The 26392-nt window shown below is 26.2% G+C and overlaps 1 protein-coding gene across 1 annotated transcript in view; it reads left to right on the top strand.

Moving 5' to 3' along the window:
• LOC145830060 (uncharacterized) overlaps nt 1-26392 on the top strand; it is a 43049-nt gene that overhangs the window by 11460 nt on the left and 5197 nt on the right. The window contains exons 7-52 of the mRNA XM_082937949.1: nt 3868-4005; nt 4540-4982; nt 6220-6388; nt 8516-8569; nt 8964-9017; nt 10855-10911; nt 12159-12212; nt 12314-12358; nt 12557-12610; nt 13481-13525; nt 14014-14067; nt 14272-14316; nt 17132-17185; nt 17264-17308; nt 17372-17422; nt 17575-17619; nt 17975-18028; nt 18670-18723; nt 19169-19222; nt 19446-19499; nt 20834-20887; nt 20949-20993; nt 21314-21364; nt 21431-21475; nt 21548-21601; nt 21876-21929; nt 22081-22134; nt 22213-22266; nt 22354-22407; nt 22682-22771; nt 22866-22919; nt 23219-23272; nt 23436-23489; nt 23671-23832; nt 24048-24101; nt 24183-24236; nt 24305-24412; nt 24476-24529; nt 24836-24889; nt 25043-25096; nt 25153-25206; nt 25272-25325; nt 25688-25741; nt 26008-26061; nt 26127-26180; nt 26244-26297. Of these exons, the coding sequence (XP_082794075.1) occupies nt 3868-4005; nt 4540-4982; nt 6220-6388; nt 8516-8569; nt 8964-9017; nt 10855-10911; nt 12159-12212; nt 12314-12358; nt 12557-12610; nt 13481-13525; nt 14014-14067; nt 14272-14316; nt 17132-17185; nt 17264-17308; nt 17372-17422; nt 17575-17619; nt 17975-18028; nt 18670-18723; nt 19169-19222; nt 19446-19499; nt 20834-20887; nt 20949-20993; nt 21314-21364; nt 21431-21475; nt 21548-21601; nt 21876-21929; nt 22081-22134; nt 22213-22266; nt 22354-22407; nt 22682-22771; nt 22866-22919; nt 23219-23272; nt 23436-23489; nt 23671-23832; nt 24048-24101; nt 24183-24236; nt 24305-24412; nt 24476-24529; nt 24836-24889; nt 25043-25096; nt 25153-25206; nt 25272-25325; nt 25688-25741; nt 26008-26061; nt 26127-26180; nt 26244-26297 (3204 nt within the window). The remainder of the gene's footprint in view (nt 1-3867; nt 4006-4539; nt 4983-6219; nt 6389-8515; nt 8570-8963; nt 9018-10854; nt 10912-12158; nt 12213-12313; nt 12359-12556; nt 12611-13480; nt 13526-14013; nt 14068-14271; nt 14317-17131; nt 17186-17263; nt 17309-17371; nt 17423-17574; nt 17620-17974; nt 18029-18669; nt 18724-19168; nt 19223-19445; nt 19500-20833; nt 20888-20948; nt 20994-21313; nt 21365-21430; nt 21476-21547; nt 21602-21875; nt 21930-22080; nt 22135-22212; nt 22267-22353; nt 22408-22681; nt 22772-22865; nt 22920-23218; nt 23273-23435; nt 23490-23670; nt 23833-24047; nt 24102-24182; nt 24237-24304; nt 24413-24475; nt 24530-24835; nt 24890-25042; nt 25097-25152; nt 25207-25271; nt 25326-25687; nt 25742-26007; nt 26062-26126; nt 26181-26243; nt 26298-26392) is intronic.

Below are 26392 nucleotides of genomic sequence, written 5' to 3' on the forward strand. Positions count from 1 at the left end.
ATAAATTTAAAACTTTGTAAATTAAAATGTATTTAAGACCAAGTTTTAGCTTAAAGACTATGAATTTAATATAAAAAGAAACAAATGAGATATATAGAGAGAGAATAAAGTTCTTTAAAACCGTAAACTTTGCGGTTACCTACGCTAAAAGATGGTGGTTAAAAGTTTTTGTTTAAATAGTTTAACTAGGTTTACGCATCTAAAGCTAGAGAACTAAAATATAAATAAAAAACTTAAATCCTAGATTGAAAAACGTCAAACCTAATACTTAAACTTTTAGAAACTTTGTTGGTTAGTTTTCTAAATTTTTGCAAACAATTTGCAACACAACTACATCGTTTATTTTCCCACGAAAGTTTTAGTGAGAAAAAAAAGCACACATAAATAAGTTAACAGAGAAGACAGCGCGTAAAAACTTGTGATAATATAAAGCCGGCAGCGAACTGAAGCGTGATAATTAAACAAGTTTATCGAATAACTTATGACGTCACTATTAAATTTCGCGTTCTGCATTATTTTTGCTGCTACTTTAAAAGCCGTTCACGCCGTTCTAGGTTTAAAGTATGCGTCAGGCACAGTCTACTTTGGTTTCGTACCACCGCGATCTTTCAATTTGAAGTCATTTACTGCATGGTTTATTTTATTGTTATTTATTTTCTAGTGTTTAAATACTGAACCTTATCTCTATACAGACATTTTATAAGTAAAACACCTTACTAATGACATAACATAATCAAATACGTTTTTAACTAAAAATCTTATGACTTAAAAATTAATTATAATCGTTGTCTTACTACTTTTACAATAACACTTAGTTAAACGATTTAATTTATTTATATACGAATATCTTTTTAAATAAAACAATTGAAACTACATCTAAATTCTAAGATGGACAATTAAATTTGCAAGTGTCAAAAAAATTCATATAACAAGGCTATTAATTATAGGTATTTTAATTCAATAATCTATCTTGTGTAAAAAAAAAATGTAGTATTTTTCCAATATTAAATCAGTCTATTTATGTTTTAACTTTACCTGTTTTTAAACTTTTACCTTTTAAGCCACTGGTTCTTTATCAATAAATATTAGGAACTAATTGTTTTGATTAATGTTACATTAATGTGATTATTTTTTAAAAATTTTGATATAATATTAATCTAGCGTATATTCCTGCTTTAACTTTTATAAAACTGTACTAGTATTTGAAAATTTTGTTTAAATAGAAAATGTGACATATCTATCAAAATTTAAGTTCACAATAAATTTTAAAACGTTAAATACATAAACTTATTTAAAATTTAATTTTTTCGAACGTATAATAATAAAAAACTCTTTTAAAGTGAACTAAAAACTAAAAAAAAAACAGTTGCTGTACTTATCTTGTATATATACGAAATATGGTTTGTTGAAATCGTTTATACAATTGTTTTGTTTTTTTTAGTCTGATTTAGTTAGACCAAGTACATTTATTTAAGAAAACAAATTACAAAAAATCTTTAAAGTTTTCTAAAACTCTTAAATTACTATTGATTTAAGGCTAAACAAGTATATTTATTAGGAAAACTTAAAACAGAAATACAGTACATTCTTTTAAAATATAAACTATTTTAGACATTTAAATTGACCAAGTTTTGAAGCTAAGTTTAAAGTTTCAACAAAGTGTATTAAGTTTTAAATTAGGTTTAAGAAGACTAATAAGTCAGTAAAAGGCTAGTTTCTTTTAGAATACGTTTTTTTTTAAATTAAATGCTACTTCCACTATCCATAAAAATAAACTTGAGAAAAAAGCTTAATTTTTCACCAAAATATACTAAAAGTATTTCTAATCGATTGTATTGATAAAAATTGTTTGTAGATAAAAAAAATAGCCATCAAGCTAATAAACTAACACATTAAGATGCTTATCACATTCAGGTTCTACTACTAAAATAACTGTGTGTTTTACGCTTTACTAATGAAATACAATGTTGTTTTATTTACTATATTATGAATAGATCTGATTTAGTTTTGTATTAGTTAAATTTTTTTAAACTATTTTAAAGAATTTTTATCTTAAATATTTCTATAATTTATTTTTATAGTTTAATTTTATCTGTCTCTAACATAATATTCAGTTTACAACAATAAAGTTTGTGATATCTTACATACTTTTTTATGAATATGGTAATTTTTCAAAATACCCGCAAAAAAACTGTACAGACGGCCCTCTTAGCATATAACATTATGAATATAAAAACACTAAAGTATATTTACATACGCGAAACAATACTAGTTTTTTATTAACTCTTATGTGTTTTTACTGAATTAAGGCTTTTTTAAAATAACGTTGACACTTTCTTTTGATTAAGTTTTCTGAAAAGCAATCTTTACTAATATATAACCGTTTCATAATTTTTGAAATTTATTGAAGAAATGGTAATGATTAAATTCTAAGAAGAAACGAAATTCTATCGATAAAAAATGCAACTTGCCTTTAATTAAGTTGTTTTTGATGTTTAAAAAAGATTGTGAATTTTTATTATTATTTTTTTCATTATTATTAGACCAACAAAATTCAATTTAAATATACAATACATACTAAAATAATGTACCTAACCCCAGATTTTCAAGAAAAAACACTTATACTGTTTCCTGAAAAATGTATTTTTGTTAGCTAATCATTTATTTTTATGCTGTAAAAAAACTTTGACGATAAAAATGTTATTTTTTCATAATAGTTTAACATAATTTATTTAACTAAAAGCTTTTCTAGTTATCTTAAACGTTTTAAGTTCACTAGTTTGAAAGTTATAAATTAAAACAATAAACTTGTTCAAGTTTTGTTTACGTATTAATATGGGACTTAAACTTGTATAGAATATAGTATAAACGATAATAACGAACTATAGTAGACTAGTATAAGTTATATCAAATAATTATGTTTTGGTTCAAAAATAAATTAATGTACAATGCAAAAAAAAAAGATCGTATAAAAAGTGCCTTTAATTTTTTTGTAAGCGGATACTACAGCTGAGATAAGCTCCCCTGACAAGATTTTAAACAAAATACACAAAGTTTGTCGTTATTAAGCTGCATTAAAGGTGCAAAGTTCTGACATCTACGTGCAAAAGTAGTAAATCATAGTGAAATGAACTTGACGGCATAGTACTTGCTGGTTTTCAGACACTCTGCGGTTTATTGTTTGTTTTAGGCTTGTAGTAAGTGCAGATGGATGCGTTTTGTCTGAACATAAGCGTAATACGTAATTTTTTACTTTAATTTTTAAAATAATGTCAAGGGTAGGGTAAATACATAATCGCTGAAATTTAACTTTTCTTTTATGAGCACTCTAAACTTACTATAGTCTAAAAATATTGTTTTCACGATATTTCTAAAATATTGTAAAAGAATATTTGTATTCACGAAAAACTAACAGTTTTTCTAAGTAGTAATAAGTTTAAGCGTTTAAATTTATGTAAAGTGTACTTAAAATTAAACATTTTAAAATTTATCACTATTTACTCTTTGAAATAGTTTATTGAACACGTACTAGCAACCCATATAAACATACGTAAAAAAGAAAAACTGCGCTCAAATAAGTGTAGTCAGTAGACATGGTTCAGAAATAATTTCAGTCATTGAACTACAAACCACTCATTAGAATATTTTTTTAAGTAAAAAGTTTATATCAGTTTTTAGGTTTTATACAGTGCTCTATAAATCCTCTGTTTAAGTAACCACCTGAATATGTATGATTTTTGTTAAAACTTTCAAAAAGTTTATAATGCATAGTTTATATACAAAAAAAGAGTTTTATAAAAGTTGAAAAAGTAGAAAATTATTACGATACCAGTAATAATTTATGCAAAATAAAAATTACTTTTACAGAATCTTAAAGTTTGCTACTTAAAGGCTTCGAAAGAGATTTTTAAGAAACGACGAAAAAAACGAACTAATCACTCTAAATGTCAACATAAACTTGATCTTTTGGAACAAAAATGCAACGAAAAATACTCAACAACTAAAGTTCGTTTATGTCGTAAATAAGGTTTTATAATAAAGAAATATTTCAAAATAAAGAATACAACAAAATAGCTGTGCAATCAGAACTTTTTCAACTACTTAAGTAATTTTTAGGTAAAGATACATAATTAAACTTAGAAAAACTTAAGCTTGTACAAAAACTATGAAATTTTTGTAACCTTAACATAACTTTTAAAATAACAGGGCTCGACGGTATTTGATAAAAAGGGGCCGGATTCAATTGACAAAATACTTTTCAAGCGTTACATACTTTTAAATTTATATTGAATAAGAAAAACTTTCATTAAATATTCGAAGCTAGACAATCAGTTAAACAAGAACCATTACTAAATTGAAATTTTATTTATCGAGTGTTTGTAAACTTTAAACCAAATAATAAAAATGTTTGTTGAAACTATTTACCCGAAAGTAAGTTACGGGCCAAATATTTCTTAATACGACTCCTACACGTTTTGTAATTGTCGATCCTTGCTGTAAAAAGTTTTCTATTTTAAAATAAACTTAAAATCTTTGCAGGTATCAAGCACAAATAGCAGTGAAATTATTTTGACAAGTTACAGTAGTTCTGCCAAAAAAAGCAATAAAAGCCAGAAAACAAAAAGCTCGCCACGAAAATTTGGCTTTGTTACGTCACTCATGAACGTAGTGACTTCATACTTCTGGAAGCGCGACGTGACGTCGTCTGGGAAAAAACTTGCTGCTGCCCAAACGCCTTTGATCATTGAGTCGAGTGCACACAGAGCTGGTCAATTATCAGGAAGGTTATCCCCAACTCCGAAACTTGTACAACTGATCTCGCCACAGCTGTCCGTGTTGCGACGAAATTTTGAGGCTGGTAGTTACTTTGAAGCTTTGAACAAAACTTCTCAGATACCGGTGAAAATAGTCCGCATAGATGACAACCTGCAAAAAGAAGACGATAGTTTGATGTTAGAAAACAAAAAACTTATTAATGGCAGGTTTGTAACAAACCAGATGTTTAAAAATATTTTAAAGTTTGGTAACAAATTACCGAAAAATTTAATGAAATTTTTTTTTCAGATTTTTTCTTATTATATATGAAAAGTAGGCTTGTTAGAACAAAATAATTTTAGCTTTATTTTTTCGATAACTTATAAATCTTAAATGTCACTAGAAGATTACTTCAAACCGCTGAAATTGTAATTATGATTTGAGCCAATATATATTGGCATTTTATTGGTTATCAGCGGTTAACCGGTTTATAGGTCATATCTTTGAGGCTAGATCCTTATATCAAAAGACTGCATTGTTTAACAAAAAAAATTTAATTGATAATTTTATAAATTTATACGCATAAATTTTTGAGCTGCATATCTATTTAGTAACAATAGACCTACCTATTCATAACTAGTACAATATTTAAACTTTGATAAGTTAAAAAATTTGTACATATGCAAAAATCCGTACTGTCTAATGTTTAAAAAATTTAAGTGCTTATTCCAACGACGTGTTTAAACAATTTCTTCAAAAACTAAAGAGTGTAACTACAATATTCTTTCAAATGAGTACTGAAAAAATGCAATCTGTATTTTAACATTTACCTTAACTAATGATATATTTTTTATTTAATTTTTTATTTATTTAATGAAGATATACAAAAATGAAAGAATATAGGGTGTTTTTTTGGTTTGAAGAAAATAACAAACAGTGCAATTGAAGTTTAGTTATCACTTGATTAAGACATAAGTATAGAAAGCCATATCAAATAATTTTGTTAACGAAAGTGCAATTCAAATTTATATAGAACAAAAAATATTCAAAAAGTGTTTTTTTTTAGTAGCCTGTTGTTTGGGTCTAGCAGTCAGTTTTAGTTGTTTAAAGTGTTTTTCAAAAATTGTTAAAAGTGGTTTGTAGCTTTTCAAAGTTTTGAAAATAATGTTAATCATTTTATTTTAGTTGACATAAGTTTTTGTTAAAAGTAATTGCTTGACTTTTCTTTTGGATGATTATTGATTATCGGTAAATATTATTTTTTTTTAGTACTTTTAAACTAAGTTTAATTAATTTATCTTTGACTATTAACTGTTGAACCGAGATTAAAGTGCGAACTAAAGCAAAATATTACTATAATTACATCTATTATTAAAAATAATTTTTTGATGTTGTATAAATTTAACAACTTTCAAAACACATAAATTATTAACTACTTTTATATTAATTTTTACTTTTTGACAGCCATATTCTGTACCCTGATCGATTCGTCCAAGAAAATGGGTCTTGTAATGAACCAAAAACAGACCGTGTTTTTTACAAGGACACATCCACCGCAAACTTTGTTTGTCTGGACAATTGTACTTTTCTGCAGTGTGTGTTAGTTGGCGAAAAAGGGACTAAAGGTGTAAAGGTAATAAGCTATTTGTTACAGTGATATGAAAATATTTTACAAAGATTTACATAGATAAATAGATTTTACAAAGAATAAAAAACCTTTAAATTTGTTTTATAAGTATCTATTGAATACATTTTTCATAATTAAAAGTATTAATTAGTAAGACTCTAATAACGCTTCGGTTTTAATTACCATACTTAAAATTGACTTTTTTTTTTTCCAATAAAAACAAGAAATTATCAAAAAAAAACCTTTGTTTTGTTAAAAAACAAGTTTAAACTACATGTAAAATGTACATAGTTCTTTTTAATTGTTTATTTAAACTATGCACTCTAATTAATCATAAAATTACCTTTTGTACTTTAGAAATTAAAAATACCTTTGAAATAATAAATATAGAAAAATAACTAGTTTTTATATTCTTAACTTGATTACTATTTTTTTTTGTAATATATTTGATACATTTGTTATAAAAAAATTACTTTTTGGTCTTTTACAATTTTTTTGATAAAAAAATCGGATATATTAAAAAAATTAGCCCGGGGTCATTATTTTTACTTGATCCAAACTTTTCTGGGGTCATACTTTCTACTTATGTAAACTTGTTTTTGAGTCATTGTTTTTACTTAAGTTAATTTATTTTCTAGTTTTCTTTAACTATCACTGTTACTCCTTACCCTTGGTCGGTAACTTTTTTCTTTTTAATATTTTATCACTACTGTTTATGTATTGCATATATTTATTATGTATTATTTTATATTTAAAACGTCACTGTTATCCCTAATCCTTAACCTTGGTCGGTATTTTTTATTTTCAATATTTTTTTCTCTCTATTAATTTATTATTTTTTTACTATTTTTTACTATCATTGTTACACCTAACCTTTACCTTTGGTTGGTATTTGTTTATAGGATTTTTTAAGTTTATTATTTTTAAATTTTTTTACATTGTGCATAATTGTCACTCTTACAAAAGTTAACAAAGTGAAGTTTATCTGAAAATAATAGTTTTTTTTCTAAAAAATATCTAGGGTCTTTATTCTTACTTGTTTAAACGTTTGGGGTCATTTTTGTTACTTGTAAAAGCTATAGGTCATCATTTTTGCTTGATTCAAAAAATCTTTTATACAATAAACTTTTGGTTTATAATGTTTTAAAAATTGATGAAAAGATTTATTCAAAGTTATACTTACTTCTTTGATAATTAAAACTACTTTTTTACTATAGTATTTGAGTAAAAAAATCGTCGTTTTTTCTGACATTTATAACTATAAATAACAGGAAATTACGTTTTTTTCTATACTCTTTTACTATATATTTATATATTTCAAGTTTTTTTTATTTGTAAATTATAATATACATCCGAACTTTGATGTTTGAAAATACATTAGTTAAGTTGCTCAATAAGCTCATTTGGCCATTAGAAAGTAAATAAAAAAAGACTTAAAAAATAACAAAAAAATGAGCCAGACAGACTGAGCAGTAAAAGTTCAAAGTAATTATAAGAAATGTTTACTTTTTGTAAGCTTTCTACTAATTTAGATTAAAAACTAAAGTTGCAAAAATGTGTTTTACATTTTCTATATCCGAACTGGAAGCAACTTGGATTAGTTGCTATTCATCGAAAAATGTTTTGACATTCAAAAGCTGACATTCAACTACCGAGACCGGTCAGCTGTTTTTTACTTAAATAAACTTCAACAGTGAAAAAGAGATTATATGATTTTGATACTAATTCCAGTATATCTACTTTTACTGCAATGAATACTTTTTACAAAATAGCTTTGTATTGGTACATCGTTGGTACTTAATCTTTGTGTATTAACTATTTAGGACAAATAAATAACGATTAAATGTTTTTGAGATTATAAATAACGCAAAGATTCTATTTTTTTGAACTTTTACTTTTCACAGTACTTTCGAGTAAAATAAAATAACAAAACATGATTGCAAAAAGTTTTCAAGTAAAAAAAAAAACGACTGACCTGTAATTCTGTGTTTTAAACAGTCTCAATTAGTAAATTGAGCATACTACAAACTTTAATAATTTGTATACTTTATCCTACATTTACTGAAAGTAAGGTTACTAAACGTAAAGTACCTATTTAGTATAAAGTAAGCTTTGAAATATTTTGTATTTTAGGGAGAACCAGGTTCTATTGGTGAACGAGGTTATCTTGGGAACACCGGCTTGAAAGTAAGTCTCTTGTTAATTTTAAGAAGTAGAATTACTCAAAAAGACTAAATTTGTATCTAGTTGAGTGTTTAGAAATTATAATTAACTATTTTTCTTCACCTTTCAAAAAAGTTTTATTATCGGGTGAAAATTTACGTATTGCAATACTAGAATTAAAACTTTATTAGGTATTTAGTTTTTCTCAAGTTACTTTGCTTAAATTGTGATAAAACATTTTCAATAACGTTTTTTGTTTTATTCAAATTTCTTGAAGTATTTATTTAGCGACAAGTATGTCTTCTATTGTTAAATAAATTTATCAGTAATTGTTGTGCTGCATTTATCATGGAATTTTTAAACAACAAGTAAAAAATATATTCTTAAAAGTTTAACTATATGCCACTATTTGCTGTAGGGTGAAAAAGGTATACAAGGTAAAAGAGGGGTTCAAGGGCTGCCTGGAACAAAAGTGAGTTTTAGAATATATAAAAAATGTTTTGTAGTATATAGTAGTTTAAAAGTTACGAAAAAGAATAAATTAAAGGCTAAAAGAATAATAGAAAATGAGCTACAAAATATTGAAATTACATTTTAAAATTTTACTAACACAAAATATGTTACTTAAGTTTAATATTTACTAAAAAATATACGTGATTAAAACTGATTGCATATATTAGATAATAACAAATCTTATATACAGTATGCACTAAAAATGTTATAAAGCTTTATATTTTTTATACACACTTATTGGATAATGTAATTTTTTTTTAATTTTATTGTGGTACGGTAAACAAATTACTTTGGTAGATTCCATAAAAAATACTCTTATAATTTCATCGATAACAGTACTTATAATATTTTCAAAGTAAGAATGCTTATAAATAATAACTATAAATGTTAACTTGCTAATATACTAAAAATTACATCAAGTTTAAAATTGTTCAAAAAATTATTTTTCCTTTTTAAGAGATTCATTTATTTTAGAGAAAATTGTTGTTCATACTTTGATAAAATAATATTTCAAAATTACTGTTTGCAATGTACCTAAAAGTTTATCATTTGAAAATATATCACGTTATTTATAAAGCTACAAACTTAATAATAAAAAATACTGTAGTAGTTTTTTCTTAATGATTTAACAAAACTAAACTATTAAAGCAGGAGTCGGTAGTGTTTTAAATATAGAGGTTCATTTTTACTTGAAAATAATTGCTTACAGGGCGCACTGTACAACGAAAAGTCTTTTGCGGGTCGCAACTATTTGAAAGTTGTATAAACTGATGAAAAATACTGTTTTGTATTTGTTATTTGAAAAAAGTTGCAAAATAAAACACGACTAGTTACTAACTATTAAACTAAAAATCTAACTTTAAGCTTTTACTAGCTTTTTTATTATTGTTTTGAAGGAGTATATTTTTATCTGAAAAGTACGTTCCGGGGCGCATATTTTTCTTTGTGAACCGCTCTTGGCTTGCGGACCGCAGTTTGACGACTTTTGTATTAAAGTCTAGTTGTTGTTATATAATTTAACAAAGTTTTAACAGTAACTTTTAACATTTATAAGACAAACACAATGCTTGAAATTTAACTTTGAACTTTTAATAAGTATAGTACTTAACTTTATAAGTTTTTTTGTGTTCTAAAACAAATAAAATTTATCGCATTACGATTCTTTAGTTCGTAAATTTATTGTCAAACTGTTAAAAAACAATCAAACTTTTAATGTTTTCAACCAAAAAGCTTTTCATGGAAAAGTATCAAATGTTTAAGTTTGTAATTAGTAGAAGACTGTCGTGTCATAAATCGAAGAGAGTACTTTTTGATAATATAATAGTGAAATTTTCTTCTAAAATAATATTATGAAATATGTAACTTATTTAGTCTAAATTGTGATCTTATTTTTTTTTGTTTTTATAAAATTCAATTCTAATACAATAAGATAAACACTCAAAGTTTTTAATAGTCTAAATGTTTTAAAATATCTTTATTTTTAAAACGTTTTAAATAATATGTTTTTGTGTTAAAATATATTAACTCGTATTTATATGCTATTCTCAATCCTAACTAAATCGAACTATAAATAGTTTTTAACTTATATGTGTTATAGGGAAACTAATTAACAAATATTCTTTTCAACAGATTATCAAAAATAATGCAATGTTTCACTTTAGGTGTTCTAGAAATCGTCGACAACACCTAGAGTGAAACATAGTATTGTTTTTGATAATCTGTTTCAAAAAATCTTACTGGTATGTTTTTGTTTTAAAAATTCAAAATTATTTTTTAAAGATTTTTTATACTTATAGGGACCACAAGGTTACCCAGGCCTACCTGGAATAATCTATGGAGCTAAAGGGCAAAGAGTAAGTTACTTGTTAGAAAATAAATAATTTTCACACTTTTTAGATGATTCTCTCAAGTTTTTATTTTATATTGTTGAAATCTTTGTGTTAAATAAAGAATGTTACAGTAATTACAATTTTTTTAAACTATTTATAAAAAAAGTAAATAAGTTGATACTATTGTTATATCCTTGGTTAAATTATTATAGTTTTAAAGAGATTAAATATGATGTAAGTATCTGAACTAAATTAAAAACTGTTGTCTAACAAAAAAAAATCAACCACAAACATAATAATCAAAGTTTTAAAAGCTGTTAACCCTATAAATTTCCATTTAAGTATCGTAAATCTAAGTTATAAAGCACTTTAGATAAAAACAAATGTGTTTTTAGCGATGTAAAACATGGCAATCACATTCCACTATTTCACGAAGTAAATTAATTATTGCGATGAATTCATGAAAGGCTTATCTATTTTAGTGCTAATCTGCTCAATGAATGTAACTTGTGCTGCTAAGGAGTATGCACTTTTTGCTCTGTTACACATTCTTTTGATGCTCAAAATTAAAACTTTAATTAAAACACAAAAAAAAAGACTAGTTTTAAAATAGTTATACTTGTATGTATTTTTTTCTATACAAGTTACATAAATTTCATTAGTGTAAGAAATAGCGCAAATAAAAGTTTTTTCTACAAGCAGTTTTTTTTAATTTTTTTATTTAACTTGTTTTTGAGTATGAGAAAGTTTTAAAAAGTTGTATACCATTGTATAAATATAATAATTCTTCTGTAAAATAGATCGAGCAGTTTTTAAATTTCAACTAAAATTTTCAAGGATTTCCAGATTTTATTAATAAACTAGTGAGCTCTAAACAAATTTTTACATATATTTCTTAATATAAATATTTATTTAAGACTTTACTTAAGTATACAAAAAGGGTAATACACTAAAAGTTGTAAAAGTGCATAAAAAAACTGCTTTTAAAAGACTAAATTTTAATTTTAAATATAAAAATAACTTAGAGCCATTATTAAAAACCTTTTTGTTTAACTAATAATAAAAAATTAAAGATCTTATAATAAGAAGTTTAAAAAACCGAAAAGGAAAACACGTGAGAAGGTAAAAATATAATTCTAACTAATAAAACACACTAAAAAGTTTAACTACTTTACAATAGTTGGATATAAAAACATATTTTTAGTAATGTATTACAAGCAATAAATCTAGCAAATTTATTAATATACATAAAAAAAACATTTACAATTAAGGGAGATACGGGACCTCCTGGAGAAGATGGAGAAAGAGGAGTGAAGGGTTATAAGGTGTGTAAAAACTAGACTTTACTTAAATTAATCCAAAAAAAACAAAAAATACACTTTCACAAAAGTTAGTAATGTATGATCAAACGTAAATGTTTTTTTAGGGTCTAAGAGGCTTCAGAGGAAACGTTGGGCCAAGGGGATATATTGTAAGTTTTTATAGTATGATGTGTTATTTTAGATTTGGTTTAATAACGTTCGATTTTTTCAAAACAAAATAGAGCAAAGTGTGTATTAAATAATTTTCTTTGCATCAAATTTGAAAGAGTTTTAAAGTAATGTTTTTTAATGTATGTTGTAACTTGTAAAACTTTTATTGTTTTTATTTAACTTAATTATATACTTAGGGATCTCTTGGTCCAGAAGGTTATGTGGGAGAGTTTGGAAGTCCTGGACTACAGGTCTGTTAATAATACTTTTTTATTAATGCTGATTTGTAGATACCATATTATCATTAAATACGCCTAAAAATTGTTAAGTTATTTTGAAAACTAAAGAGTAATCAAGTATGTAATCTATTTTTTTAAACGTTATATTTATTACAAACATAATTTAAAATCAAATAAGTTTGATAAATTTGTCCAGTAGAACACTTTCTATAATATTTTCTTGAAACCATAGATAGAGGAATTTTTAAGACTTCAATCAAAAAAGTATTGGTTTCTAAAAAAGTAGTATTGTATGTTAAAAATGATGCTTATAAGCTGGAAAACAAAATAATTACGAGTAAGAAAGAAAAACCAAATTGAGCTATCAAATAAACGGTACATAAAAGAAGTTTAATTGTTTAATTGTACTTTTAATACCACACTTAAGCAGTTGTAACAGCTTCACAACTAAGAATGTGTATTATGATAATGGGTTCAAGTAAGTTCTCTCGTACGCCTTAATAAACATGTAGAAAAACTAATTCTCTACTAGATTAAATATACTAAAAGTACACACTAAAAACTATCAGATTTGTTTTTTTAGTAGTTATAGCTGATGATTTTGTCTTAGTTACAATAAATTTTACTACGTTTAAACACGAAGCCGTTCTTATAAGGTAATGACGACATAATACTATTTCATTATAGATTTAGATTAAAGTAATGGGAGCGTCTCACCTTTAAAAATATAACACTCTTAACTAATTTTTATTTTGCTTAACAATGCTAACTTTCCCATAATGTACACTCACAGTTAGATAAGTATTAAAGCCTTATAAGTTTTTTGTCATTTGAAAAGTTTATAAACTTATGCATAAAATAACTGTTAATATTGCTTTGCAGGGTGTGAAAGGACACAAAGGAAGAATCGGAAGGCCTGGACAAATGGTTAACCTTTTTTAAGCTTGTCTTTTGTTGTCAATGTACTATACAATTAAACCAGTTTTAGATTTTATTTCATTTTTATAAAATAATTTAAACTAAGTAACGTCAAAGCTTTTGTTTGCTAAGTATTAAACTTTTTCTTTTTAATGTAAATGTGTAGCAGTACTAAATAATTTATTCAGAAAAACAACTTAGCTTACTTAACTTACAATTCATACTTATAACTTTTATTGTTAACATATTCACATACGCATAAAATTCGAAACTAATTTTCATGTGCGTTCTTTACAACTAGCCCAAGTTTCAAATGTAGAAAAAAGTTTAAAAAGTCTGTTTTTAATTTTTTTCAGCTTAATAGTCTAAAAAATAGTAAACTAATTGAATGCTTACTTATTTTTTACTCTAAGCAGTTATTAAACTAAAGTACTTAAAAAGTATAAAACTGAACTAAGTTAAAATATGCATATTATTTATACTCGAAATTATTAAAGGGCAGCAAAGGTTACAAAGGAATGACAGGACTAACAGGGTTTACTGGTCCTCAGGTATTTATTTATATATATTTAGTTTTGATGATTGCCTCTACAAACATTTTTGTCTGATTTACTTTCTAATTATTATACCAACATATGTAGTTTTGTGTTATGATAAGACAAAAAAAAAACTCAAGATATAAGATAGCTTGTTTAATCTTTTTTACAGTTATACTAATTCAAAAAGTATTTAATTAAAAATGTTAAAACTTTTAGGGTTTAGATGGAAATCAAGGACCTGAAGGATTACCAGGAACACCGGTAAGTATTAGTACTTTTTCACGTAAAGTAGAACGAAAAAGTCTCTACAACAGTTTGCAAAAATATTTTTACTTATTTCTAAATAAACTTTAAGCTCATTAAAGTATTTGAGAAAATGATAACACGCTTCCATCGTATAGCCTATAAAAAACAAGAAACAATTTGCTTAAAAATATCTTTTATAAGTACGATATATAGCGTTGGCTGGGTTCCAGGGCCACGATGAAAACCTGTAATTTCTCCGGTTTCAATGGTAACACATGAAAGTACCGTCTGCTTAGAAATAATAATCTCGCTTCTATTTCTAACTTCAAAGCACCTAAGTTGATAGAAAACGACTGTTAATCATAACAACTTTTAAAAACAAAGATGTTCGTAATGAGTTGTTAAAAGCTCGCCCTTAAAAGCTTACATCCTTAATTTGATAAATCTTCAAACTTTTTGCCAAACGATTAATTTTGATAGGTTTAATTGCCCTAATTGTGTTTATACATTGAATTATAAGAACTTTAACTTGTTAATATAACCAAAATCTACTATACAAAAAAGTTTTTACCATAACCAATTATTAGAATGAATCGGTTGATCTGATAATTATTTCACGGTTGATTTCGGTAAGTTTCAAAATTTAATTACGAAGTTTTGTAAAGTATAAACTTTGCATGTTTAAGGGTTTATAACAGAAGTTAAAATAATGTTTATCAAAGTTTAAAAGTTTGATATAAATTACTTTTCTTTAAGCTGCCGCCTGAACACGTTTATAATTAGTCAGATTTCTCAAAATGAGAGACTTTCTTTGTTTTAATGAGTGGAAAAATGATAGGAATTTTTCTTGTAATCGCTAGAGCACAAAGAATATGTTATATAGTTTTAAATTTATACATTTGCTTTTGTTTTCTTTGAACATGAAGTAACTTCTTTTGCAAATTATAATTTATGTAGAACAAAGGCCTTTTAATAAACGCTGTAGTTTTTAAGTATAAATTTAGCCTAGAATGTGCGTAATTAAAAATCTTAAGAATAGTCCTTTTTAAAGATGGATATCGAATACTTTGAGATATACTATAAATTATAAAACTTCTACTTATTGTTCGTTGATAAAAAATTGAAACTTGATTGTTTACGATCATTAATTTTATAAAACTTACTATTTTGGAATTTTTAAACTACAAAAGCAGCTTTTATTTAAGGTGTTTGTAATAGCTCTTTTTGTACATAAAACCACTAGTATTAAATCACACTACTGTATTGAGTTATTCATTTAACTATAGTTTCAACAGTTTTATTGAGTTTTAAATATATTGTGCTTCACACATATTTTGATAGATTTGTTAGACTTGTGTCTATAGAATTGTAATTTAGAAAAGATACATTTATACTTTAATTTTACTTAACTTTTTTATAAAATATACTCTTCTCTTAGAAATTTAGAATTAGATGTTTTACTTGTTATAAACTAGAGCTGAAAATACACACCAATAAACAAAACTACTTTTTTAAAATTAGATCATTCAGTCTATTTCTTTGTCATACTAATACAAGTAGAAAACTAGTTATTTTGAATCGTTGAAACAATTTGTTTAAATATGTTTGTGTAAAATTTAAAAATATTTTTCAATTTGTATTATATTATAAAGTTATATATTTATATACCATTTGCAACTTAATACCAATAGGTTCATTTTGTTTTTTATATTTTATTACACAAAGCTTTTCAAAATCATGCAAGATTTCTTTGTCAAGTGATAAATTTTAAATGAAATTTGAAAAAATTTTCGTTGAGTGAATAGCTTAAAAAATAACTTTTAATTATGACGTATGAATAAATTAAAACAAATACAAAAATTAGAAATTCAGTAATTAAAACTAAAGGCATGTTTATTAATAGATTGTTAATAACTTTGTTTTGCCATTTAATGCTACTTGCGTATTTAAGTTAGGTCGCTCTTCTTCAATCAATATTGATTCCAGGCATCAATTCAATCAATCTTGCATGATTTTGAAAAGCTTTGTGTAATAAAATATAAAAAACAAAATGAACCTATTGGTATTAAGTTGCAAATGGTATATAAATACATTCAAAAACCTTCCTACAATAGTAAAGTTATATATGTTTTAAACATAAAACATTAAAAGATCAAAAGTTATGTAAAAAAAAAGTTAAATTACAACTACAACTCATTAAAATACTTCAAATAGTAAGAGATATCACAGAAAGCGACTAAACGATTAAAACGCGAAATGGTAATTAGCAACAAAAGGGCGAGATAAGCCGGTGTTGACGAATCACACGCGTGCTTGTTGTGACAACAAACAAAATTTAAAAAGTGACTCTACAGCGAGTTTGCTGTTTCTCCTTCAAAACAGCTGTGTACTCGGAAATCGCTTCTTTTTTGTCGCTGCAACAAAATGAGGCGACTTTTCTTAATTAACTGGCTCTTTTGTCACACACGGCGGTCCCTCCCACTTCCGGTATCGTCGATCCAAGTTTGTAGTTCGCGCCACGGCCGCTCTTTTGCGTCGCCGAACGGTTGCGGTCGATCGGCTGGTGTTTGTGACGCCATAGAGAGTGCGTGCGAGCTCACACGTGTATACGCACTCAAGTGAAACGGCGGGAGATTTCGGCAACAACGAAGTTTATTGCGATTTGATTTAACGTTTGCTTTTTTTGAAATTTCTTGTATGAAATATTAAAAAAGACTTTATGCTTAAGTGTATGATTATCTAAAAACTGAGCTTTTAATTTTATAAAAAGTTTAGTGTACAATATGAATGAATTATTTTAAACCATTCTAAGTTTTTTTTTGTTGCATAGGGTTCGCCTGGTCAAAGAGGAAGAACCGGACATCCGGGTATAAATGGTAAAAAGGTTTGTTCATTTTTTTAAAACGTTTTTAAAACACTTGTCTAAAACTAGTGGATAATGCACAATTCCGCCTTTTCACAGGGAGAACCCGGAGAAAAAGGGTTAAAGGGTGTTGCTGGTAACCAAGTAAGTTATATTTAAAAAAAAATGTTTTATTTTTATGATTAATTTACGACTAAAAATAACTAGGGTCCTATGGGTCCTCCAGGAGCTCGTGGACAAATAGGTTTTTCAAGAAATGTTAGTTTTTTTTCGTAACAATATTAAAATTATTTTTATGTACTCTTTATAGCTGTATGCGTTTTTAAAACCTTTAAATTGTGTTAAATGTTTATATTTAATGGAATTAACTTTAATTCTTAGAGCAATAATAAATGTTTCTTTTTAAACAGGGCTTACGTGGTAGTATAGGACCACAAGGTATCAAAGGCGTTAAAGTAAGTAGAACTTATTTATTATTGTTCAAATATTTTTTCCTACTAGTTATTTTCACTATATTGTTGTATTTTTCAAAGGTTGTTGTGTAAAGGAAACCAGAGCTAATTTGAAAAACACTTTTTAATCACTTTTTAGTGGTAATACTTTAATTAGACCTTACCATAAAATAGTATTTTAAGCTTTACTAAAAAATTATTTGTTAGATACCTAAATTCCCCAGGTTTAACCTCTATCAATTAAACAAATTCTACTTTTTGATAGTTATAATCTAAATAGTGGTTTTCATATTATTAACTAATTATAGTGTAAAACATAAGCAATATTTGTAAGCATTATTAAAGAAAATAATTTTAGGGTGTGAAAGGATTTAGAGGATTTAAAGGAACTGTCGGGGAACGCGGAGTTTTGGTTAGTTTAAAAACTGTAACATTTATTATTAAATTTAGTAAATTCAAAGTTAACACTCTTAATAAAAGCTTAGCAGTAAACTATCATTACTTTTACTACTTTTCTTTTTAGATTAATTTTATGAAATCAAATACCGTAATGTTTTTTTTACTATCATTTTTATACTTACAACGTTGTATTTAACCTAATAGTTCAAAGAAGTGTTTTACACTAGAGTTTTTCTACTTTAATTAAATTGTAAATGAAAGATGTAAAATGTTAAATAAAGTATAAATTGTTTTCATCAAGATTTTAACAGGAACAGTTTAGAATACTACTAATGAATTTTTATTTTTGTTTTTTGACGCTTATAATGCAGTTAAATCGAAGCTTTTAGTTAAAAAGCGATCAAAAAAGTTTAAATTGTTTTATTAAAGATGTTCTCTAGCCTAGTTAGTTTAAATTTTTTATTTTATTTAAACAATAATTGTTCATTGATTTAGAATTACTGAGTCTATTAGGAAATGTTTTTGCTTAAGTAGTTAATTAAGTTTTAAAACGATGAAAAAATGTAGTACAATTAATATATAAATTTCTTTTTACTTACTTCGACAAAAAAAAAACAATTACATGCAAACAGCTTGAAAATTTAATACTTTTAGGGCTACCAAGGCCAAGTAGGTAAGCGAGGCCAAATGGGAAAAGATGGCAGACATGTAAGTTGTATTAAATAAAATAGTTTTCAAATAAATCATGGTATACCTAAGTTAAATTTTTTCAAACTTGCTGTTTTTGGTTATAAATATCTTAAGTATAACGTTTTTATATAGTAATTGATTTTAAGCTAAAATAAGTGTTTTAACAGTAATAATAATAATGCTGTATAAACTACTATTATTGTTTCTGAATAAAAGTTTTACTTTTAGAAATATAAACTATTAGTTTTTATTTTTAAAAATGCAGATTTAATTTATTAGAGCTATGATTTAATTCATAATCCATTAAACTTTGCCAAAATTGATAGTGTTCTGACAATATTTTTTAGACTGAGTATTTTAACAAAAGCTATATTAAAGACTTTTGTATGCGATATGTTTGTGTAACAATAAAAATTTCAGTTAAGTTATTTTTACATATATTTTGATTATAAACATTCCAAAGGGAGAAGATGGTATAAAAGGAAGTATTGGAGATATTGGAATACCTGGTGATTCAGTGAGTACGTTTTACTTTAATTGCAACTGAAACATGTTAACATAAAACCTCATATGTTAATGTATACTTTATCAACTAATTTTTAACTTGTATGAAAATTATCAAACAACTTGCTTTTCAGTTAGAAGGTATAGAAAAACTAATAAGTTTACACTTTAAACAAGCAAGATCTTCAGAAAAATCTAATAACTTTTACTTTATTTATTCATTAGTTGTTTTATAGGGTCAGATCGGGGCTCAAGGATTCCAAGGAGAATCGGGAAAAGACGGAAAGAAAGTTAGTTAATAAACAATTGGTTTTAAGTATTTATAAAAAGATAGTAGGTTTTTGCAGGAGAGTTGACAAAATATTTTTTTACGATTATAATTTTTTTATTTACACACAATAAAAACTCTAACCAAAAATTAGTTTGAGCCTCAATTACTATTAAAATTAGCAAACGATTGCCTATATCAGTGTTTCATAAACTCATTTTTATAATTGCCAACTTGAAAAAAAAAATATCACTTTTTTTATTACATATCACCTATTTACTAAACAATTAATTATTAATCTTGGTGTTTTCTTGCTAGTTGTTTTCACAAAAGCCCTTTTTTTGAAACCCTGGCCTATACTGATCAATACTTTTTTTAAATGAATAATTTCTATTATTAATTAATTGTATAGTACGACAAAACTAAAAACATAAAAAAAAGTAAATTCTTTAATAAAATAAGTTTCAAATGTTTTTTTTTTGGGAACGGGTCACTTTGGCACGAGCGTCGTTTTTGCACAAGGGGGCACTTTTGCACGGAGGGTCATTTTTGCCCGAGAATAGAAAAAAATATATAAAGAAAAAAAAACAATAGAAAATAAAAAAAACAGGAATTAATAAAAAAAAAACAAAAAATGTTACCGACCGAGGGTAAGGGTTAGTTGTAACAATGATAGTAAAGATAAAAAATTAAAAAAACTAGAACTAGAAAAAATTAAATAAATTAACTAGTAAAAAAACAAAAAAGAAAAAAAATACTAACCGAGGATAAGGGTTAGGGGTAACAGTGATAGAAAAAAATGTTTACCTAATAAAAGCTATTACTCAAAAAACAAGAAAAAATAATTGTAATAGATAACTCACAAAAAGAAAAACAATTAAATAAAATGTTTACCGACCGAGGGTAAGGGTTAGGGGTAATACTGATAGCAAAAAAATTAAAATGAGTTAAAGTTGGTAATATTTTTTTCAACTTTTCAACCTGTGCAAAAGTGTCTTCGTGCAAAAGTGACCTTCCGTACAAAAGCGACGCCGTGCGAAAGTTTCCCCTCGTGCTAAAGTGATGCTCGTGCTAAAGAGTCTCCGGGAAAAAGTGTCCACTCGTTCAAAAGTGACTACGTGCAAAAGTGACACCCACCAGTTTTTTTATTTTATACAAGAAACATAAAAACACTAAACTACAATTCATATCTTACAACTTGTTATTTTAAAAGCAGTTTTTTATTTTGCAAAGTAGTTTACTAAACATGTTTTAATAAAAAAAAAAACATTCTTCCAAGTTACTAAAAAATTTATCAAACCTTTTTATTTTAATTGTAAGAATCAAGTGATTGGTTTTATTACGAGTTATATTTAGGGAGAAGATGGTGAAGATGGTATAGAAGGACCAGCTGGTGGAATGGGAGAAATCGTTAGTTTGCTATGACACCATAATATTGTTTTATATATTTTAAAGCAAAAATTTTATACAGGGAGATACCGGTTACGAAGGGCAAAAAGGCAGTATTGGGCCAATGGTAGGATGTTTTTTTATTAACTTAAAAAAATAAATATACAGTAAATTAAAACTCCAAAGACTTTTTTATTAATATTTTTTTTACAAATTATAAATTACTTAGGCTAAGTGTTTTTATATTACATTTATATATTTTTACTTACTTAAAGTAAAATGTGTTCTTCGGTTTATTTAAAGTTTCAAAAATATTTATGTGAGCAAACTATTTTTTGAGTATTATTTTGTTTAAACAAAAAAGCAATGCAAAGCATTTTTTAAAAATTGTATGACAACCTTTAAAACAAAATAAATGAAAAATCAATCTACAAATGTGTATTAAAGGTAACCGGCAGATTTGGACCTAAAGGCGAAAAAGGATACCAAGGACTTCGTGTAAGTATTTGCTATTTTAAATTTTACAAAAGAACTTTTTAAAATAATCAAAACACTATTAATAAGGGAGAAAAAGGGTCCATGGGAAAACCTGGACATATTGGTGGACAGGTTTATTTGTTGTTTTGATATTGAGTCGTTTTTTTATTATTGTACTAATATCATATCTGATTTTGTTTAAAGGGGCTTCTTGGTTACGATGGAATTAAAGGTTTAATTGGTGCAATTGGAGCTGACGTAAGTTTAAGACTATTTTTGTTTACAAAAAAAAAAGTTCTCAAAATAATTTTTAAGTAACTTTATTAGCTTTGCTAAGTTTAGTGTTTAAATGATGTATTTTTTTTAATTACGGCCATAGAATTTAGAATTGTTTAAAACACTTCTAATTAAAGTTTTTTTTGATAGCTAAAAACAAGTAGTACAGTTTGTTAAGAACACTCTAAATTTATAAAAGATATATTAGAAAAATTAAAACAATAAAAACGACTCTTAACATTTCTAATAATTTAAGGGCGACAAAGGCTTCTCTGGAAGACACGGACAAATGGGAATTAAAGGATTAAAAGTAAGAAGATTTTTAAAGTTTATGTTTTTACAAAGATTTTTTTGAAGACTATGTATTTTTGTTCTTTGACGACTTACTATGTTGTATTAAAAGTTTAGCAAGTAACAAAACTTAATACATTACCATAAAAACTAAAACTGCAATTTTATAGGGTCGTATGGGGTATGTTGGAGACCCAGGATTACCTGGAAAACCTGGCTTAAGGGTAAGTATTTAAAACAAGTAGTTCTTGTTGTTATTAACGTCAACTTTCAGTTCTATATCTTAAATAAATTTTATAAAGGGTAAAAAAGGAAAAGCTGGCATTCCCGGAGCAAAAGGTGTAAAGGGATTCATGGTAAGTCTTTAGCTAAAGAGTTTTTATTTTTAAAAATCAATAACAACTTACTTATAATAAACTTAAATTAAAATAAAATTATTTAAGGGTAAGCCAGGACCTATTGGGCCTTACGGACCTGCTGGTAAAATAGGAAAAAAGGTATTTATTTTTAATTAATAATATTCAATTTAATATGTTGTTTATTGTATTGCTGAAAGTTTTAATATTGATATTTACTTTAAAGTTATATTGTATACTTCAAATGAAAAAAATCATCTTTACTTTTATATTAGTAAAATTTAAGATATAAAAATAATCTACGTAATCTTTAGAAAGTAAAAACAAGCCTGAAAGCAACATAAAGTCAGACTTACGAAAATTTTTGACTGTTTTGTAAAACAATAAAGTATTTAAAAAAGTTTGTATTTTTCAGGGAGTAAGAGGAGATTTAGGACAATATGGGAGTTATGGAAGCCCTGGAAAAATCGGTTTTAAAGGAATAAAAGGAGTGAAAGGAGTAGCTGTTAGTTGATATTTTACACAATATAATTATTGATGTTTTTTTTTAAGGCTTTTGTTCTTTGTGGAAAAATATAGATAACAATATATATTTATAGGGAAAAAGAGGTTTGAAGGGATATCAAGGAAGTGATGGACCTGACGGCTACAAAGTGAGTTTATTTTTTTAACAAATAAATCTATGGGATTATCATGTCGGATCCTTAACCATTTATAAACATTTTAAAACTTTTAATAAACTTTCTTTAAAAAAAGTTTTTTTTTGTAAAATAGTGCATAATGTATTTAGTTAATTTACAAGTTCTGTGTTTCAAACAAAAAACTGTCTTTTTGTAAACGAGCAAGTAAAAAAATATACAAGGATAAAATATATAATTTATAATAAAATAAGCATTTTATTTAATAACTGTTCTCTATCAAAGTTTCAAAACAGTCGACTTTTTTGTTTTAGGGCGAAGTAGGTGAGAGAGGAATCGAAGGTTTTGTTGGGGAAAGAGGCCAAACTGTTAGTTTTAGTTACTTAAAAATTTTATAAAACTTTTGTTTTAAAAGCCTTAAATCAGCATCAATTTATTGCAAACACTTTTCGAATTTTTCAAGATAAAAAAAAACAGAGAACACTATCACTTTTTAAAGTTGAAAAAAGTTTAAATATACTTTTGCTTTAGGGTAATCCCGGACCCATGGGAATGCCAGGTGTTCATGGAGAAAGAGGAGTGAAAGTTAGTTGAATACTTTAGCAAAGCGATTATGAGAATTTTACAATAAAAGTTATTTTTGTGTGATAAAAAACTTCTATTAAAACAAAATCTAGTAGTTTTTAATAAATCTTAAGAAGCAAAACTTATTGTCTCGAATGATTTTAACTTGTTTGAAGTTTTAAATAAACGCAAGCTATTTTAGGGAAGAAGAGGAAAAATGGGTGAAGAAGGACCGACAGGGAGAAATGGGGTTCCGGGAGTCGAGGGACCGAGAGGAAGAGAAGGAAAGATGGGTGTTGACGGTGATAAAGGTGTAAGAGGGAGCCCTGGTAGATTTGGGTATCGCGGAATAAAAGGAAAAAAAGTTAGTTCTTGTTTTAGTTTTTGTATAAATATTTTTTATCAAATTATATCTGTGTGCGATTTTAATTATAACATCCACAAATTTGTTTATAAATTTATACTATTTATATAACCGAAAATTTTCTTCTTGTACCGGGTCCTTGGACCAAATTTTTTGAGCGCGTTTTTTTATCGTTAAGTAAACAATACTAAAAGTTATTCTTTCTTTTTTCACAGGGTGAAAAAGGTAATCAGGGAGAAGTTGGAGTCGTTGGTTACCAAGGACTGATGGTGAGTTTATTTTAAAAATTATACTGTTTTTTATCAATAAACTGATTTGAACAAGTTTTAAAACTGCTAATAAAAATTCAGGGTCATCAAGGCAGCGAAGGTAAAAAAGGAGAAAAGGGTCTTCCTGGTAAAAAGGTTTTGTTGTTTGAACTACTAAAGTATACAGTAAATTTCATACATATCTAATAATGTTTTTTAACTAGGGTGAAACCGGTAAAACTGGTCCGATTGGATTCTACGGTGAAACAGGAAAAATGGGGATTCCTGGAACAAAAGGCTTAAAAGGAATTAGAGGTGACCGTGGAATGAAGGTAAAGCGCTTGTATTCTTTTTAATGATAGTTTTTAGTTAAACATCAAACTAACTATTTTCAGGGCCTATCCGGGTTTATTGGATTGCGTGGTAAAGCTGGTTTGAACGGATTTTCAGTTAGTTAAGTTTTATGCTTACTGAAAAAGTATTTACTTTTTAAAATAAAGTATATTTCAAAATTTAGTTGTTTTTAATTTTTTCTGATTATAGAACTTTTTAATGCTTTGTATTGTAATATTGGTCTGATTCGTACATTTTTCATTTCTATAAATCTACAATATAGAATCCAAAAAAAAAAACAAAGCATCTACTACGATTAAGTTCAAATGTGCATTTAAGAACAATATTATTAGAAAAAAATATATTTTAGATATAATCTATATCATAATAAACTAATAAAATAATAGCAATCGTATTTTTAGGGCATAAAGGGTCAAGCTGGTTTAAAAGGTTTACCAGGACTTTCAGGAAGAAAAGTTAGTTTAATTTTAAACTCTTCAAGTGATATTTTTAGTGTTTTAAGCTGTATTGTAGTATATATTAGTTTATAAAAATAAAATTATCATCAGTATTTAACCAATATTATAGATTTTTAAGTCGGAAATAATATTTTTTAAACTTTTTAAAAGGGCATTCAAGGTGAAAAAGGTGGTAAAGGAGTCCAAGGCTACAAAGGATTTATGGTGAGTGTGTTTGTAAGCTTTTTTGTATTAATAGTCTAATTAATACAATTTTTTAGGGTGTACGAGGTATTCTTGGTAACAGAGGAAAATACGGAGATAAAGGATACGAAGTAGTTATTTTATTTTTTTGTTTGATCTCTAGTTTTAACAATTAAATAATTAAAATAAATTTAAGGGTCACACGGGAGTTGCTGGACCAAAAGGCCCCAAAGGAAATATGGGTAAACCGGTAAAAAGCTTGCAAAATACTTTTAAACGTCTATACAAAATTATTTTAGTCTAACCTTGCATACTAAATTTTCAACACTGTTTTTATTTTGTAAGTTAAAGATTGTTTACAATAAAAAGTATCAGTTGGGAGATATTGTTTAAAAACCTTTTTTTTTTTTAACAATTACTTTCATTTATAGATATATAAAAGCTGTATCTTTGTTTAGCCTTTCTTAAAAACTTAGCTTGCAAAACTCAGTCTACTACTTTTACGTTAGTTTTTTGTTGAAAATACAAAATAGTATAAACTAGAATTTAAATTTTTTATTTAAAGTTTACAAAAAAAAAGCTTATACTTTCTTAACTACTTTCAAAATACAGGGTCATACTGGAGTAAAGGGTAAGATCGGCAGGTGGGGAAGAAAAGGCGATTCTGTTAGTAAACAACATTATAGTTTGCTTTCTTCAGTATAAGAAGCTTGTGCTAGTACTTAATCTCAGCATTATCAACTAATTTGTTAAACTTAATAAGACTGTTCCTTATTTGTTTAAAGTAATCAACTACATAAAATAAAGAAACTCCAATATTTTTTTCAAAAAAAAAGATTATTATAAATTTTTTTTTGTTTAGAAATATGTACATAAAACTACTTTTCTTCTATTACATAGACAGTAAGGCAAAAAGTTAATATCGTTTTTAGGGACCACGAGGCAAAAAAGGAAAACAAGGTGCGAACGGATATGCCGGACTCCCTGTTAGTTTGACAAAAAAAATTTTAATAAGATTTATACTTTTCACTTACAAAAACACTTTTTTTAGGGTTTTCTCGGTGATAAGGGAAAAAAAGGGAATCTCGGACCGTTAGGACCAAAGGTATTTTGTAGCTAAATATTTATTCTAACTTTTGTGGTTAATATAATACAAATTTCTTAATAGGGCCACATAGGAACTCCTGGAACAGAAGGATCTGTAGGACTTACAGGGGAAAAGGTAATATTTTCTTATGTAGTAGTTGTTAGTGCTTCAACTTAATGTTATTTTGAAACACAAAAAGATTGAACGTATTTATGACCAAAAAAAACCTT

The sequence above is a fragment of the Thalia democratica genome, chromosome 2, assembly GCF_965202585.1.
Source record: "Thalia democratica chromosome 2, ktThaDemo2.hap1.1, whole genome shotgun sequence".
NCBI classification, from domain to species: domain Eukaryota; kingdom Metazoa; phylum Chordata; class Thaliacea; order Salpida; family Salpidae; genus Thalia; species Thalia democratica.